This window comes from Hyalella azteca, unplaced genomic scaffold (genome assembly GCF_000764305.2).
Source record: "Hyalella azteca isolate HAZT.00-mixed unplaced genomic scaffold, Hazt_2.0.2 contig17967, whole genome shotgun sequence".
NCBI lineage: Eukaryota > Metazoa > Arthropoda > Malacostraca > Amphipoda > Hyalellidae > Hyalella > Hyalella azteca.
Genome location: NW_025947728.1, coordinates 700,228 through 719,874, shown reverse-complemented (window position 1 = coordinate 719,874; position 19,647 = coordinate 700,228). Strand labels below are relative to the sequence as shown.

Sequence of the window (19,647 nt, the reverse complement as noted above, 5' to 3'; positions counted from 1 at the left end):
GTTGCCACACAAAGTGACGGAATATAGGGATTTGGTAGGTTTCCATTCTAAAGGCTTTTTAATAAATATGGCAACATTTTGTGACGTTTCATCATTGCTGACGTGTAGTGAAGTGTTTTGAGTCATGTGAAGGCAACAGAACTTATGTAACGCATACATTTTTTTTTATAGTTTTTCATTTCTCGATGCGTCCTTAATGTGTCGGAATATACCGCGTTTACCCTATATTACGTATATAGGGTAAATATATACTAGATGTTGTAGGCACTCTGAGCAGAAGAGTGTATTACAGGCCTCTGGCTATTCTTTATTGTTGACCAAACCTGAGATGAAGAAACTTGTACTTATTAATTCTTAATTTAATCTGGAGTATATATAAATATATATAATATATATACACTGCAACTTTATCATTTCATATAGAAATTTATTTATATATAGGTTAATGGCAGTATATAGCAGACTATATTTGAAATGTGTAGAGAAACTTCATGAATGGTCTGACCATAATTTGTTTTTAAATTAAGTCTCTTGGGTATCAAAATAAAAGTATATCAAGGCTAAATTTCAGTTGTATTTATATTGATTCTCTTTAATCTTATGTTGAATTGCAGATTGCTCCAGATCGAATTAGAAAAGGGGCCGGCAGAGAGCATAGCACCAACTATGACAATGTTGGCATGGACATCAGTGAGGTGAGAAATTTTGAGAAGTTATGAGTCCTTAGTGTGTGTCCTCTGCTTCTTCATGTATACTTTTGAAGTCTACATCTGAACAGGTTCTGGCTGTATGTTTCTGCTTCCACCTTAACATTTGTATTTTCTGTGTTGACTTTTGAACTCGGGAGGCTGTGCATCAAATAGTGGGAAGGAAAAGTTTTTGTGATTGGAATTCCACATCCAAAATGTTGAAAAATTAGAATATTTAGCTCTCTTTTGTTCATAGTGGTGAATTGTTGGAATCAGGATTTTTCCAAAAAGCAAAAAACAAATTTACCTTCAGGAAATTCCTCCAAATTTTGGAGGTTTGGTGTGCAAAAATTGGCATCTAAAAAAAAGTACCTACCTAGTTTCCATGTTATTCATTGGTATAATCTTTTTGTGTAAACTGAATCAAACTGCACCAAAATTTATGATGCATTTCTGTAAATGTGTACCTAATCAAATACTCCATTTTTTTATTGCAATCCAATTTTCAGTAGGTACCTACTTATGATATTGCAAAATGACTAATGAAATGTAATTTCTTACAAGCACTAGATTTTTGATGCTCAGATGACTCTTTGGCTTCCTTCATTTGCAGCCCTTATAAATTATGATTCAAATTGTCAATTCTTACTCTCTAATTAGATATTTATCAATATCTTTTTAAAAACTGAATTTTTTGCAGTGATATTCTGCTCAAAGATACCATGTATAGCTCATAATTACTTTTCCATTTGAATTTTTCTTCCTCTTGGGCGCTAACTGATATATATTTATTATAGGTCATCCATTCAAATCTTTATCAGCTGCAATGCAGTTATTTTATGAGGACTCACCTGGGACTGAGTGAATTTCTTTGAAATTTTGTAATTGATTATTTTTACACACCCCTCTGCTTCAAAATTTTGTTATTGTTGAACTTACTTTTAATTTTTGAATATGGTTCTATAAGTTCAGCGATTTCTCTGGAGGTGCTATGGTAAGCTCTCAACAAACATGATGTTTGTGATGTCTTGGTATGGGATGGAGCAATTTTTTTAAACTGCTGAAATTTATATGTATGATGAATGAATAGATTCATCTTCTATTGGGTTTGTCCTATGAAGGGTTCGAATTATGCCAAGGCTGGGAATGTCTAGTTTGTAAAATTTGATGAGTTTGAAGTAAGTTACAACATTAGAAACTGTGGTCAGCCCTCCCTGTGTTTGATATTAACGCCTTCTGTTGATATTATTACTATACTCAAGTGGGTGAGGAGCACGTCACATTCGCTACCCTCGCTATGGATCAAAGCTTCCTACACAAACTTCATTAGTGAGAGCTATTTGGGTGCAGGTGAGTTAAGTGAGTATCCTTGCCTTAGTATACTTCTTCATGTTCATTGGCAGAGATGTCTGCATCTTATATATAGTGAGCATTTTAGTCACACCTATTCACATTCAATAGGCTAACTCATCAGCCATTTATTGATTAAAAAACAAAAGAGCAAAATAATGTTTATTGGAATGAGCATCCTTTGCTGACATCTTGATCCTGAACTCCTATGGATGGTTTCACCATCCATCTCAGGTAGTGTATAAGTGAATCTTCTCCAAACTAATCTTGTCATCTTTTATCAAAGACCATTTGATGAATTTCAGTGCAAGCAATCCCATTTACTTGTCACTTATTCTTTAAGGTTGTGTTTGAACCAATTGTAGTTAGCAAAATTTCCTGTGTATTTTTATGCTAGAAACTTGTTTCCGCTCCCCTAAGAATATACTAATCAAGTTTGTGGCGCTGATGCAGCATTGTTCATCAGGAGTCTGGTGGTGAGGAGGATGGCTCGCCATGCACCCACTCATCCGCTGCTGCCAATGGAGACTCAGCACAACGCCGAGCCAGAGTTCGAGACTCCAGGGACACCAGCCAGTCTGGAGGAAGGTGCCCCGACAGTGACCAGGGATATAAGCCCTTGCTGCTACGCCCCGAGATGCAGGAAGACACACAGGCTGGGTCACTAATGGGGCAAAAATCTCTCTGTAAGGAAGACACATTATCACACACAGCCAAAGAGGACGACAAACAGTATTCTAGGTTCGTTTCTTTTTTTCCAAAATTGGATATTATCCCGGTATTCACATTTGTTTAGCAGCATAGATAGTGCAAAAAAATGTATACTCACTTTAATCACTTCATAAAATGACTAATTTTTGAAATAATTTATGCCTCTTTGTTTGAGATACAGATACAGAGAATTTCTCAATTCTATGTTCAATTAGTTTAAACCCTGCAATCTTAGAGCATTTGATGATCAGCATTTCAGGAACTTGATATCTTTTCTAACTGGATTCATGGTTATGGTATGTGTGTTCAAACACAGTTTCATACAGTTAGTGAACTTCACTCCAATAATTGGGTCTTGAAATAATGTTCAAAAGTGCATTTTTTTAGAAACAATTGCTCAAGCGGCTCTGGTTATGTGTGATTGTGCATGAAATGATGAAGCAAGATTTGATGACCATCATTTTGCGCTTGGCGACATAATACTACTGAGAACCATTGAGAGCCTTTAACTTTATTTATTTAAAAAAATTAGCATTTAAAACTTTTCTAACATTGTTTTTGATGAGGAAACCTTCTCAATGCTAATGTCATTGAGCTAGACTTTTCTTACTCAACGGGCGACCAATGTTTGTGTTCATCTAGTCTACAGGAGCGGCTGCTGGGTCTGGCATCTGGCAAGCTTCCCGACCAAAGTTCCCGTGATGGGCCTACTAAGTGAGAATAGCCTGATTTTGCTTTTTCAAACCTAAGGAATAATTAACTGTGTTCATGTCCACTGTTATTGAAGAAATATTTACTATTTCATATCCGGATCATGCGAAACATTTTGAAACATTAAATACCTTCCATACTTTCGATTGGAGTTTTCTCTGTATTCATCTTTTTTCTGTTACTCCTACCAAAGTCGTCTTATTTAATGAGATGGATTTTAATGTTATGTTCATTACATGTTTACAAATATTTACCCTGTTCTTAGATTTTTTACCACAATGCTCTTAAGGGTAAGCGCTAATAACATTAATAAAGGCGAATTTAAATTTCAGGAGCGGCGGTGGTCGACGCACAGACGAAAAACGGAGATCTCGATCGCCTCGAGATCGACACAACAAATCTCACCGATCTCGCTCTCCCGGACATCGGCGTAGATCACGATCACGAGATAAAGATACCAAGACTCGCGAGAAAAGATCTAGGTCTCAAGAGAAAAGATCTAAATCTCGAGAGCGACGTTCAAGATCCAAAGACAGGAGATCCAGGTCACGATCACGAGACCGACGAGACCGAAGGAGAAGGAGTCGCAGCCGAGACAGACGCCGCGACTACAAAAAAGGTTCAGCATTTATTTTTTTTCAGAATGTCAGGTGATAAGTGGTGGTAGTATTGATAAAGTCCAGCATATTCTTCAACATGACGAGCACTGAGAGAAATTATTCCTATTGTATTTCTATTTGTTGTGCAGATTTTAGTGCATTGTTTGTCAAGCTTTTCAGAATATAGACAGCTTCGTCTCACAAATTACATGTTAGCTGTTAACATGTAGCATTAGTTTCATTTATTTTCAAAGTGATATTAGGTAGCAAATAAAATTTAGTGCATGCTATTATTTCGTATTGAGCAGTGATCATATTCGTGAATTAAAACGTGTACTTATAATTATTTGTGAGAAAAACAGTGTTTCGTTTACAACCTGAAAGCATTCTCATGTACTACTGTACTAGGGAAACGCGTGCGTACAGATTTTTGGAACCACCGTTCCTGTGGGTGCTGGTCTTGAGGTTTGGCTGTTTTCACATTAACAAGGAAATATTTACTTTGTTATTGTTTATATCATTTCATGTTCAATTATCTTATACTGATATGCGCACATGTTTTTGGCGCGATTTCGTCTCGATATCCTTTGATGTTGAATTTTTACCCAGCCCCATTCCTCATTCATTTTGTTGTGTTGCAGACACCGCAAGTAATGCCGGCCTGCTGCCGCTGCCTGCCGCTGCCACAGGCGCCGCCCTCCATCTCACTACGCTCCCCACCCCCGCCCTGCCCGCATATTACAACCCAGGCTCCATCAGCGCCGCTAAATATGCTGAGCAGGAGAGGAAGAAAAAGCTTCTCTGGGGCAACAAGGTCTTTAGTTTTGCATTTGTTGTCAATAATAAATGCTTGATTAACTCCATTCCAGTTGTAACCCGATGTCTCTTGCGTTACACCTTATCATTGGTGCTACATGTTATTTCTCATGCAATACATTAGCTCTGGCGCAATACATACCCCTGGTGTAGCACATCAACCCGAGAGGAGCACTTTACCCCGTAATGCAACACATTATCGCTGGTATAACTTATTATCTCTGGTGTAACTCATTATACCTGGTGTAACACATTATCCCTGGTGTAACTCATTTTCCTTGGTGTAACACATTATTCCTGCTGTAGCACATTATCTCTGCTATAACACGTAATCCCTATTGTAACACATTAACCTTGGGGTAACGCGTTTCTCCTGGTATAACGCGTTTATCTTGTGTAACAACAGTTTGGTCCTTACTATACCTCATGGAAATTGAACCACACAGAGAGCAAATTGTTGAGAAAAGTTGGGCTGAGGCGACGACTTGCCTTTGATCTGCTTTCATTTCATGAATTGATAATTTTATCCGATTTGATTGCGATGAAGTCTTTAACTTCTAAATGAATTTTGTTCTTATTCCGCCGTATGATGTTGTGAATGTTTGAGTTTTCCTAACTAATAAAGTGATAGCCTGAAGTGACTTTATATAAGATTATCATAGAACCTGAAATTATTTCCAGACGATCTGTCTGGAAACGGTGTTATGATTTCTATGTTTAAAGATATTTACCTGTTTATGAGCTTTTATCTTTTGATTGTGGATTTTGGTAATAATATTTTTGATCCATGCGACTACGTCGCTCTAAACAAAATTTTTGCCAGTTATTTTTCTCCTTGACAAATTATGCATTTTGAAAAGATGAATCGAATTCATTATTTCGATATGTCTATGCATTTACTATTCAAGATCTCAACTAAGTGAAAAATATACAATAAATTAGGTGTACATAAGAGTAACGGTATTTAAAATTATTATCGTTCCTAAAGAACAATGCACATTTCAGTAGCGTCTATTGAAATTTCTTTTGATTAACCACCCATGAAAACTGCTGCTTTAACAGGATTTATTAGCACAAAATAACGCTACCATTTACGTGTTCAGAGCGCGGCTACAGTGGCAGAAGGAAGCACTGGTTTGGCGGGGGCTGCGCCTGGTACGGCTGCAGGACGCGGGCTTCTCGTTAACAACCACGCAGCGCTGCTCAACTTAGCTCGTGCTAACCCTGGCGGTCGACAACTCAATCTCGGCCTCGGCAAAGACCAGTTTAATGTGGGGTCGTCTAAACCCACCCCTCTGTGAGTGCTAGCATAGATTAAATCTCGTATTAGTTTATGTAACTTGTATCGGAAGAACTTCTCTTCGTACTTGTTATTCTATCTTTGTCTGCAATATTATTTTTTGCTTCTATTTTGTGCATTACTTGTTACTTTTTAGGAATAATCGTAATATTTGTTTATAATTTTCCTCCAGCAATATTGTTACTTGCGATGTTACTCGGGTAAATAATATGTCGATTTGAACTGAACAGCAACGCTGCTTCTGCTGCTGTTGCTGCAGCGTGCTCTGCTGAAGCCACTGCAGGAACGAGAGGTGGCGGTGGTGGAATGTCAGATCTCTGGTCATCCACTACCTTCAATAATGACTCCGATGGAAAGATGGCTGAGAAATTCAAGCGGCTCATGGGCGTTAAAGATACGGCTGCCACGTCGAGTAAGCATCAATGACTTGTTCAAGCATTCTATCTACATAACTTAAAATCGAACTATAACTAGTTATGTAGTCAAGGGAATCAAATTAGGCTTTGGTCTACAAAATAGACTTCTCTTAAACCATGAAAACTTTTAACCAAATTCTCTGTCTCATAACCATCAAGAAAAGTTTACGATTAGAATCTTCAAATCTCTATACCTGGTAATTTTTTAAATATATTTTTATTATATTGTCATTGAAACAAGTGCATTATTTACGATAACATGTTTTTTATTAGTGTGTCTGTTGCTTGTGTTGTAATGTTGTTTAAAGATTTGATATCATTATTGATTTCAGCGCTGAATGTATTCTTACATATCTGCAGACAAGAGCGGTGGTAGCAGTGCAGGTTCTAAGCTGAACGAGGTGCAGGAAGACATGTTCAGCAACATGGAGCGACAGTACGAGGTGGCCAGGCTCGCTACTCACACACACAAGGGCTACGGTCTGGGCTTCACCAGCACTGCTTATGTGCCCAAATAAGCGGCATTTGACACACAGTCATGTTTATAGGCACCTCCAAATTTATTCGGTTTAATTTCTCTACTGGCATTAGGTACGGTGCGATTCACCAACTCTCTCGACCTGTCGAAATATTTGCCCCTCAATTTAATTTGACAAGAACTTCTTCATCTTTCCGAGGTTTTCGCAAGCTTAAATTTCTTTTAGACGCTAATCTATTCAAAATAGAACGCCATCTGTGTAATTTCAGTGTCTGTTGATTTGAAAAAAGTTTTCAAACCGAGGCCTGCTTTTAGCACCAGGCTCTTGATAAATTCAGGAATTTTTGTATCACAAAATGACCTGCGATTTTTACTTCGAATCTGTAAAGCAGAAAGGAAATTGTGGTTTGAATAAATGATTTATCGTTAAATAGTTAAGATTTTTTCGCTTTAATTGTAGCTCAATGATTAGTTTATTACTTAACTGTGCCGTTTGTCGTATCAGTTGTTCAGGTGGGTGCTATTATTTGTAGCCAGAAATTGCTTCAACTTCAGTGTTCAATGTTTTTTAGAAATCTCTACGATTTTCCTTCCTCTAGACGTCAGTTATATTTGAATATAATATCCATTGAACTTATGACTTACAGTTGAAGCAACCTGCAACCCAACCTTTTTGTGTTGTTCATTCATTGCTTATGACAAATTGTTAGCTGAGCTTCGTGTTTTCTGGGTGATGTAGCCGCGCTAGTGATGCCGAATCGAGTATCTTCGAGTCGTTGAAAGCTGCATGGAATTATGACGCTTTAGTACGATGATCTCGATTGCTATGTATGCATTAGGAGCTTAGGTCATTCCTGACTGAGCTTCCGTCTGACGATGACAAAAATTATTTTCGCGTCTTTGAATTTCTTAGGAATTAGTTTCGGTAATAAGTGATGTATGGATATGTAGTACTGCAAAGACGTATTCTTGTCATAGTATCCTCCATGTATCGAAAAATTATTCACAGCCTTATTCAAGCCTATCTATAATATTCGTATCTTGGAATAGGAAAGCAGTTTTTTTTTGTATCCGTCAGGTCACTGATCTGAGATCTCTAGATATCGCCGACTGCAGAATTTTGTAGTGTAAATCAATTATATAATAATGGATTTAAAAGCTTCATATGAGAGTAGAACACTCTTTCCTAAGCTTGTGTTTATACATGTACAGACCAGTAGAAGAAACCAGTTTCCTGAACACACGAGTCCAGCTATTACGTTACGACAGTAGTTTGATGCACCCAGTGAGAATTGGTTGTTTCAACGCTTACTTGAATTGTTATCTACTAATTCTCGACATGTTATTACATGTATTCAGATTCAAAACATATTATGTAATTTCCCTTTCAATTTGGTCGTTATGTTTCAAGAGTATGCTTAGAGTCGAATGAAAGCGGTTGAAAACATTATTTCTTTCCGGCAAACGTTCGACATCCTCAAATGCTCTTAAGCGTTCGTCCTGAGTCGGTCGATTCCGATTGTTATTAGACGAATACCCCAGAATCTGTGGATGGAGACACAGTCCTTTCTTAATCACGATTTAATTATTCAAGGTATTACTGCCGTCGACAACTCATCCCTCTGAGCCTAAACTTCATTGTTGTTTTGGTAACTACACCTCACGCCGGGATTTCGGCATTACGAAGGAATTTGTTATGCGCACTGGCTCGTCAGCGTTTCACCTGAATCGCTACGGTCTCTTATCTACTGTCGTGATTTCATTTTCAACCAGAGCAACTCCGCTGCGGATGTGTCCCACACGTCAAATTTGCTCCCGTATGATAGCAGCCTATTTCAGGTATGTCCGGCGCGCTCCTGAACCGAAATTTATTCCGCGTCAAATGTTTAGCTGGGTGATTTAAACCTATTGGGTTCCTTATTTTATGAGAGTGTTGTCATACACGTGTAGTGTTGTCACATGAGAGTGTCTCATTCACACTATGAGAGTGTTGTCATACATGAGAGTGCCACAAAGCTAGCCTAAATTCACCCTTTATTCAACGCCCAGCCTCTGAATGCTTAGCTACTGGTAATTACACTCGGGAGCTGCGGAAACGGTGCAGTGATGAGGGCCAACTCAGTCATTCATCTAATTCTAGTTGATAAATGAGTACGTGACTTGTCCAGGGTGTTGTGTAATGCAATAAAATGGTTATGGCGGGTCAGCGAATAAGTGATGGTGACTCCCGGCGTGAGACGGCATCACTGGCTAAATAGACTTGTTAACCTCTTAACCTATACTGACTGCATTGCAATGCTCCAGCAAAGAAACACAATAATATGTCCTCTATTCTATTGAAAAATTTTCAAGCATGAACCGGTACGTTCAAGATCGAAGTTGATAGGAAACTAAATTGAGGCCTAGAATAATCCCGCTGCAAATTAAGATTGATAACATATACATTATTTTAAGGTATGTTTGGCGATATGAAAATTCCTACTCCCTATTTTATACCCTACATACTCTTAGTACTTGAGATGCTCGTTGACACCTTGTAATCTGGGTTCAACCGAAGTTTTATCGCGAAAAAATTCTTGATTTACGTAAAAGTGACCAACCCATCTTCTGGGTTAGCCCATATATGCAAAACTATTCATTTTAATTCAGAATTTCTTCTCTCTTATTAGCATTACATAATGAGTTAGTATTTATTTCGATTTTAGCCCCTTTAATGTCGAGCAATGCATACGGTCGTCCTCAAATGTGATATTAAAAAAAAAAAATTGGGCAGTATCAGTGTAGACCGATGAGCGACGCTGTGATCAGAACTGGAGAATTGTTTTAATCAGTATTTTTATACTACGTTTTAATGTCATGGAATTGTTTTGCAGCGTAGCGTCAGAGATATTTTTCACGCAGTCTGAAAGACTTGAAACTTTCTTCCGAGGAAGAACCAAATCCATACCGGCGATGTCATATTTTCGTCGTTACGTTCTCCCTTAAGCAAAATGTTTTTGCGAGTTTTCTTTCGGATTGTTGTATCATGAATTGCATAATAAGGCATACATTTTAGGATCTCTTCTAAGTGCAACAGCTTTAGAATTTTTGGATTTATTACTGAAATTCTGAATGAATCAGAATCTACATGAAAGAAATTTTCATTGCAAAAAATTAAAACACATCATACATTTTAAAAGTATTAATGAGGAGAAAACTTTATGCAAAATTTAATATTAGGTATTTCTAAAATACCAATTGACTTTTATTATAAAATACCAGTGGCATTTATTTGTTTTAGTGAAGTTATTTACAAACAATAATAATTATTTTTATTGAACCTCACACTAGAAGTGCATTTCGTGTTGAATGCATAACCAATTCATCGCTGTCATCTTGATGTCTTTTCGAAAATGAACTATGAGAATTTATTAGATTTTCCATCGTGCCGCGTAACACTCATGTCGAGCGAGCGACTGCATCAGCGCTACATTTCAGCGTCTGCTCGACTCCATTAGTCATGGCGCAGAGCATATCGCTCTCGCGGTCTCGTCACGTCCAACAAAAACCTTCAGCACGCTTGCCCTTCCCGCCGCAACGCGGTGGTCTTTTGCACCCCGACGATGGCGAAACGTCTTTCTTCCGCAAGCTTATTCTCAGGAATAACGATCCGCATTGTGCATTTAGTTAACTACGTGCTTCACACTCGGGTGTTTCAGCCTTATCTGAGATTTAACTGTTATCATGGTCGAGATTTTTGTTTTGTAGCTGAGCCTTACGAGTGAGCTTACTCGGCGCAACGATGAGTAGACGCCTAGACGTGAGCCTCGTCGTTTATCTTGACGGTAGCTCTTCCTTGATCATGTCAAGAGACTACTCAATTATCTGAGTCTTCGCTTCAATGGTTGTAAAGAATCTTTAACAATTTTTTTGCAATTTACTGCTCTATTTGCCTTCAATTTGGCATATTTTTGGGTTTGGCAAATTCAATTTATATTCATATTTCAATTTTTGGGTTTGGTAAAAAAAATTTTTTTTGGCATATGACATTGACTTAAAAAATCATTCTCAAAGTTAAAAGGTGCTAACGTATGTTTTACATAATATCACTTTGATAATTTCTTCTTCTAAACTAAGTTAAAATCTTCCAGAAAGTAAAAATAATTGTAGTACCATGTTCGTTGTCTTTAACGTCAGGCTACATAAAACTTCATTGACAAGACACCTCCAAGCCACACATCAGAAACATTAGCGATAGAAGAGAGGGATGCCGTAGGGAACGCCACGGCCCCTCCTAGACCTTACCTGACCTTAATCCCGCCTTGATCCCAAGCAATTAAAAGACTCTTGGGGATGACAAAAATTTAATTAAGTAAAATGTGAGGCCGCTGAATTTTAATTAGCATTGTGATTTCGCTGTTCCGGGCAAAGATGTTGAAAAATCCAAGTTTAAATTGCTCCGTAGATGGGGAAAGTTTTTGCTTCGCAAAAAATGGGGTTCCTTGCTGGAGACAATTGTGTTTAAAGGAGCCGTGCTAATGAGAATTTCTCGTCGTGTATGGAAATTCAAAGAAGTAGTTATTGTTGGCTGCCATACGTGTACATGAAGATAGTTAGTTTTAGCGTTCACTGCCTATCACGTTACATGGTTTGTAGTGGCTCAAAGTCTATTTGATGAAATCATGTAACGAAGTACTTCGTTACAAGATTCGATGAAATTATGATCGAATCATGATTCGAACTTCGATGAAATCGAAGTTTCATCGAAGATGAAATCATGTACTTTCTAAGTTCGAAGAAAGTACACATGTTGATTAAGACCTAACGGTGATCTTTAGCTCGTGGAAAAATTCTTAATTTCGCCTTTATTCGTGAGTTATATGGCGATACGTGCCGAAATTCGCAGTGAACAATACATTTCTTACAGAGTACTGAACAGATGAAATCTTGAATTTACATTCCTTACTATCCAACGGTGATGTTTAGCTTGTGAAATTTCTTAGATTTTGCCTTCGTTCACGATTTTTTTTTTCATTTTCCCCTCGCTTGTGATTTAAACAGCAATACGTGCTTAAATTCGCAGTGAACATGAAATTTATTATAAAATACTGAACAGAAATATATAAGAATACCTACGGTGATGTTTAGCTCGTGAAAATTTTTTTTCGATTTGTCTTCGTTCGCGAGTTATACGGATATACTGAGAAACGACCGGCATTTCTCAAGTCGACTTTTAAACTTGCATTCACCGCTTGAAGATGATAGTTGCAAGCACCACTTTTCACACAGCTTGCGAATGTTATTTGTAACACAGAATTCAAACCCGCATGATGCTACAGTATTTACTGTTATTCTCATGCCTGCGTTACATGTGAACCTTTTACTTGTGTGTGAACGTTCGTGTTCACGTTGGTTACTTAGAAAAGGCTTACATATGCTCACAACGTCGCCATTCTGTGCATCTTTTATATGACAGCACGTGGTAAGAAATTTCCGCCTCAGTAGAGAATCAGTCATGAATTGAACACCCTTTAAAATTCAATCCAAAATAGTTTATCATAACATTGAGATTTGTATGAAGCTTAGACAGGAAAGCTAAGTTTCTAATGCTTTTTTGGATTTATGTCCACAGTTATAATTTGCAACCCATAGATTATGGTCTTAAATCAACTTGAAAATGTGTGATATCAAGAAACTCGACTTGTGTCTCTTCAGTTCATTCATTACTTTGTTGATGTTGGCTGAATATAAAGTAGAAGAAATTTTTTTTAAATATGAGTATTTTGCTTATTGGGCAGGATGTAGCTGCCTAAATTAGTACCACGAGATAGTAAATTTACATTGAATTACACCACGTTACATCACAGGCGGAACTTGAGAATAATCCTAGGACCTAGAATGTTCATTTTCGCGTGAAGCAGCCTCGTATTAACATATAACATATAACATAACATATACCTAACCTAACAATTTATTGTGTGTTCATTTCTCCCAACCAAATTCGTCCTGCCGATCACTATTTTTCTGTGTTCTGTCTGTCCCTTGGTAAATAATTCAAGTTAACTAGCTAGGCCATTCAATTTCCTGACTGGAGTTATTAACTTAATGTGGAGTGGTAAATAAAACCCCCACATACAAATAAAACCCCCATAAAAACCCCACATAAAACACCCCCACACATATAAAACCCCATATTTCAACCCCACAACCCCCACACGGCGTTGAAGAAATAGGCCATGGGCCTATTTCTTCAACGCCGACAATCTATTCAATTCTATTCTATAACATATTGATCTCGTAAAAAAGTCACTAGATTGCTTTAATCGCAGATTCACTAGAAATTTAAAAGCGAAGAAAACACCACAAAAATTTAGCATATCTCTTTTGAAAACGTTTCGGAGACCAGCTCCATCGTCAGTTCGATAAATCTAGAACACAGATAAATGCAGAAAATTAGTTTGGAGTTAATAAAAAAAACACAAACAGAAGTTAAAAACCTAAATTTACAGACAAAGGGCAGAATAATAAAGTAAGTACCTATCTATNCGGGTCGCTGAGCATAGAGGTAGGAGTTATAGGACTGGGCAGTTACTATCGCGCCCTCCTCATTCGGCTGTGCGCACTCACGCCGAACAGTGCAACGTTCCAGTGTCCGACACAGACTTTAAGGTTTTAGCTTATAGTTCTGGTGCTTCCGATCTGCGTATTTTGGAATCCTTGTATATTTTTAAAGAGAAGCCTAGTTTAAATGCTGCCTATAGTTCTTATCCATTAGAAATTGTGAATAGATAGGTACTTACTTTATTATTCTGCCCTTTGTCTGTAAATTTAGGTTTTTAACTTCTGTTTGTGTTTTTTTTATTAACTCCAAACTAATTTTCTGCATTTATCTGTGTTCTAGATTTATCGAACTGACGATGGAGCTGGTCTCCGAAACGTTTTCAAAAGAGATATGCTAAATTTTTGTGGTGTTTTCTTCGCTTTTAAATTTATATTGATCTCGGTGCTGAAGTGTCGGCCTGATGTGGCCTGTCGCTGATTCTTTTCCTTTTCGTGCCTTGTTCACAGAAAATCTAAAATCATGTCATTTGACCGGATCTTTTCATGACTGACGATAGCTAGCTAGGCCATGAAAATATTTATGCCAAATCGGAACGCAGCGATTATCAGAAACATTCTGTCACGCTTAAAATTAAAGTATTTGAAAATTTAATTTGCAGACCACAATTTAGGGGCTTTCTGAAATTCGGGCGTCTGAATAAAATAACACTGTTTTCTTAGTATTGAAAATTGGCATGTGGAAATGATCGCGGTGCTGTCTCGTGGGTATTTTTTGGCAGGACTGAATGCGTTTCTTGGTCTGCGCCTTGCAAATGCTGTCCAATTTTAACGTACGTTTGGCGAGAATATCAAGTAGTGGAAATAAAAAATTGGATGAAATACAAAAAATAATAAAATAATTTCATTCAGTCCACGGTGTATTAAACATTTTATCGAATTTAAATAATAAACTTGAATCGCGCAGGTATTATGATCAATATGTCCTGAATGCAGAGCGGGATTGGAGTAGTCGCAGAGTAGCGAGTGTCGTGCGTACTTGATGGCACGACTAACTTGTCCTCGCCACAGTCCATTAATTGTGACCTGAGCAGCTGTTGAATCGCCCCTCGAGCATCCACACCTCGCCACAGGCGCTCCAGGAGGGAGATGAGGTGACGCCTTCTTTCCAGTGAATTATATGAGATCTCTTTATTCTATTTCCTCACTCATGCGAGGGACCACGAGATTTGGCTCAGTCTCTAGAACACAGGAATTGGTCAGGATATATGCCGCTAGTCGCGTAGCTTGTTCCTGGCTTGTTCCTTTAATTTGTTCGTCCGGTGTAAATATTATGTTTTTTTAATGAATGATAATGGAGTTTCGAATAATTGACTAGATTAACAAGTTCAATTTTAAAATCATCTATATATTTGTGCTCACTAATTTATTTACGTGATCACACGCTGATAGAAATCACAGATTCATTGTTCGGACAATATGTTATGGTAATAATGATAATACGTATAACGGCAGCAAATAGTCAACATTCAATAACGAAAAGGTGAAAAATAATAGCGAACAAACACTCAATTATGGACGAAATATCTATTAAAATTCTAACTTAAATAGGCCTATTTAAATCGAGTTAAACACATAGCATTTTATGAATTATGAGTAAGTCGCGCCAAGCCTCGGCCACTTGATCGTTGACCGAGTGTTTCCGGCCAGCAAGTTGGGCGGCGGCGCCTGTGTTGCGGCGGCCGCTAATCCGGCGCTTTGATGTAGCCGAGCATTTGTGGTTCACTGGAGTGAGGGTCGGCATTCGTGGTGTGAAGGCACGAGGCTCTCTATTGCACTCCACGCAGGATTACGGAGATCGCCTGGACTTACGCGATGGCGGCAGGGCTTAGCTCAGCTCTGAGCCTGCACTGGCTGCCTGACGTATGGAGGTTGCACTCGCTTGACATATTGCACTCAACTGACATGTTGTTGGCGGTATGTCTGCCAAGCATCATAATCTTGAGTGATATTAGGTTAAAATTAATAGAAGTCCATTGAATTAATGTTTCAGCTCAAAGAAGTTATGTCTCTATAGCTCATGTTATCGTCAGTTTCTTGCCTCAGCGTTTTATGTATTTCGTAATATTTTAAAATAAGGGCTCGGTATTCCAATTAAAAATTAGTTTCTTAACACTAATAGCATGCATTTAAAAGGGAATAAGTTCAAGCTCTAATAGCCTCGTTATTGGATGAGAACCTGAGTACTGTCATGTTTGTGTACTCGCAAATGTTATATTTAATTTTTGAACTTGAGCTCCAGCAAACATCATAATAACAAATAAGCTAACCCTTACTTTGTTGTGTTAATAGTTTTAGAATTGTAAATAACAAATTTTAGTTTCAATATTTTTTCAGTACGTTAAAAATTTGCGAAGAATATTTTTTAATCTCAACTCATACATGTTTATAGTTGTGCAGTTAGGTATACATACAGTATATAGTTGTAATAATTTTACATTCGGATCAGAAAACTGTAATTTTAAGTTGAATAGAACACAATTTTAAAACGGAATTAGCTAAAAAAAATTTAAAGGATGGCGCTTGGGGAATTTATTCTGTAATTTACTAAACATGCGGTTTCTGCGGAGTCAACCCAAAGCACAATCAATTTTAATGATAATCTTATTTATTAAACAGATGGACAGAGAATTTTTCAATGTCGGTCTTTTTTTTAATCTTTGTAAGAATAATAATTTTTTAACTCATATAATTTTTTTAAACCAAAATGAACCGGTGAATCAGAATTGTATAATATGCCATTAATAATTAATGCACCGGCCATGAACAGGTTAAATTCAGTACAGAATTAGCTATGCCATAGCGTTGCGTCTTCAGTGGCTAAAGAAGACCTCGGGTGACAAACTTAGTGCCAGAAACTTTACTGCTCCGCCACACCACCGATTTACGAGACCGTCTTGGAAAGGGCATTTTTCTCCCTGTGAGGCCATTCTTTTCTCTGCTCAGGTAAAAACACGAGCCTCGACCTGCCGGTGTTTCAAGGGTTAAACTGTGGAGTCCTGAGGAAGTCTTATGAAGCCTGAAGCCGAGGTTACGTCGTGTCCTGATGTATTTATTACTGGCTAGTTGGAGGCTATCTTTGACAGCTTTGCTTCTATTTTATGGGCCGCTGGAAGTTCGACATGATTTGCAACTATGTAACACTCGTTTCTGTTTGTAGTTCTTGTATTATTGTTTTACTACTGCTGAGTTATATAAATATGAATTTGGATATCTGTTCGCGTGATAACATTTTTAATACTTTAAACTTGTGTAGTTGTGTTTTATTGTGAGCGTAATATTTAATAACTGTTCACATTTCCAGTCAATTGGTGTTGCACTTAACCTGTTCATGGCTAATGCCTTAATTATAAATGGTATATCATTCATTTCTAGTTTATTTGGTTTAAAATAAATTATAACTGTTAACTTATTTTTATCTGTTCAAAGACACTTTTTTTCCTTTGGCACTAAACGTACGTAGCACTCGAGCATTTATTAAATATTATAACTTTACCATAACTAAACTTTAGGTTTACTCGTCTTTATTCTACGAGAGAGCACGCATGAACAAATCTCAAAATGCAGTTTATTAAAGGGTTAATTTTATTCGAATTATTTGCATAAATTTATTTTACAAGCCTATACTAGATCTGGCGAGTGACGTTCTGCAACTTATCAACATTTGCAATATCGCCCAGAATTTCACCGCCCTCAGGAGGCCGGCTTTAGAACTCTCTAGGCAGACTCAGGCGCGTCTCTAGAGTGCGTGCCATTAATATGCATGCCAGATTTAGAGGCTTGCTTCAGATCTCCGAACATTGCTGCACACTCAAAAGTCGCCGGCAGCGAAGCTCCATTTTTCGTCAGCGGATTCCTCCGTTACCAGAGCCGCTGTATATATAAAGCTGTTGCGGCGCCAACTTACCACGCATGTGTGACTAATTAAATGTTATATTTTCAAATTATCGCAGCCTTAGCCACTCTCTAACCCTCATGTTGATTAAATCTTTGAGGAGTTACTTCAATGAAGGAGAAAACTTTATTTGATGCGGAAAATTTTACTTTAATATATATACCTTTCCTGATTATTATTGATATATGATTTCTGCATAAGAATTAATTTGAACTCGCTTTTTGTAGTTTGATCATATGAGTAATGATCTACTGGCCCTCACCTGTGCCCTCATTACGCAGTTTAAAGCGTCAAATACCGAATAAATAAAAAAAATAAGCAAGGATATTACTCATAATAATGAGGTTCTTAATATATATGGAGAGAATTGATTTGAAACGTATGAAATTCCTCCATCCAGATGTTGCTTTCGTCGTTCCTCTCTTACATACGAGTTTCGTTTTTTTTCAAATATCATGGATTTCATATAGTCGTGCTTCATCTTTTCGAAATTTTGAGACATGGGAAAAATCTCTGTCCAGATGTTACTTTCCGTCGCACATCTTTTACACACAAATTTGATTTCTTTTATAAATCAGGAATTTAGTCTATTTTCGCGTCTTGTTTGTTCTAACAAACACTATTATAATCATTCACTTGGTGCTATAACAACTCTTGTTCTGCGTGAGGCTCCATGGCCGTCCATCCCTCATTCGTCATCATCAAGCAGGGTGCGTGCAACGGTAGTGCTTCATCTCTCTGAATTGCTCCTACGTTGTTATAGTCTTTACTTGTTACTGAATTCCGTAGCATCTATTTTGCTAACGTCTGTTGAAGCTGGTCTCAATTTCGCAAGCTTGTTCTGTTCATTTGGACCCCCCAGTTTGTGTTTTAAAGTTTATGATCTTGCACCGCATGGGGATTCTGCATGTAATGTTTATTTTTAATTTGTGAAGTGGTGTTCTTTGTTTTAGCATATGTGGTCTTAGTTATGCGTTTGCTATCTTGATTTGCACTTGTGTACACCTATGTTTGCTTTCGAGTTAGTTATATCATGTTGCTTTTGCTTTACCATTTTGGTCGCATTAATATGTTTAAATGCCAGGATGCTTTTTTTTGCATTTTATTTCAGTTTTGCTGAATGAGATGCTTGTGTGTTTCTCTGGTAATTTACCTCAAGTAGGCAATCTTGATCGGATATCGTTCTTCATCGGATGTCACAATTTCGAGTTTTCCCTTAGATTTCATATTTTGGTGTGTTTCTCAAAAAATCACTCCGAACTAATAAATGGGAATCAGTAAGTAATAATTTCTACGCTTAAAAGTGCAATATAACAACGAGCAGTTGTTATTATTAATGATTCTGTGGATGCATTTTTTCATTGTTATAAAAACCTAATGAGTTACATCGATAAATTGTATTTGCGTCAACTGAACATTATCACGTTCGAGAAAGAGGAAATATAATTTGATATAACCGAAAAGATGCGATAAAAGAATAAAAATAAAAACAAAAGGAATATTAATAAATTGCATCTAAAAGAGCAGGGAAACACTAAGAATAAAATACAGACAAACAAAGATAAATTGTACAGAAACACTAGGAATGAAAGAAAAAGAGAAATGTAAAGGAGATAGTAAGAGTAAGAAAGCGCAGCCGACTCACTGCCCTCCCGTAGCGTGTTTGCCTGGCTCCACCTCCCACTAAACGCTACAATTAGGCGGCGTCTCACGCGCCCTCTGACGGACGCCGCGCGCAACACAAACTGACGCTGCTGCTCGTCTTACGAGCCGCTGGCACGGCCGCCTTCACGGCTTGCCTTGACCATAGCACTGCATTTACGTGCTGAAAGAGCAAGAAATTAATATGAAATGTAAGAAATTTATACGTAGTTTGTATTAATTGATGAAACCAGAGTACCAAGTTTTGAGCGTGCAGGAAATTAATATAAAATTATAGAAATTCAAAGGTAGATTTGGTTATTTGAAGAAATAAGAGTTTCAAAGTTCCGAGCGCGTTTGAAAAAGGAATGGGTAAACAATTTTTACTGTTTCGTTCTATGGCATATATTTATATATTAATGATAAAATATATATTACATCAGT

General features: G+C 37.5%; 1 protein-coding gene across 1 annotated transcript in view; it reads left to right on the top strand.

Moving 5' to 3' along the window:
• Positions 1-8,437, top strand: part of LOC108673445 (arginine/serine-rich coiled-coil protein 2) — a 12,118-nt gene extending 3,681 nt beyond the window's left edge. Inside the window, exons 2-9 of the mRNA XM_018161280.2 lie at positions 615-695; positions 2,506-2,780; positions 3,393-3,464; positions 3,794-4,080; positions 4,702-4,874; positions 5,980-6,173; positions 6,407-6,588; positions 6,953-8,437. Of these exons, the coding sequence (XP_018016769.1) occupies positions 615-695; positions 2,506-2,780; positions 3,393-3,464; positions 3,794-4,080; positions 4,702-4,874; positions 5,980-6,173; positions 6,407-6,588; positions 6,953-7,110 (1,422 nt within the window). The 3' untranslated portion in view covers positions 7,111-8,437. The remainder of the gene's footprint in view (positions 1-614; positions 696-2,505; positions 2,781-3,392; positions 3,465-3,793; positions 4,081-4,701; positions 4,875-5,979; positions 6,174-6,406; positions 6,589-6,952) is intronic.
• The last annotated feature ends 11,210 nt before the right edge of the window (positions 8,438-19,647 follow it).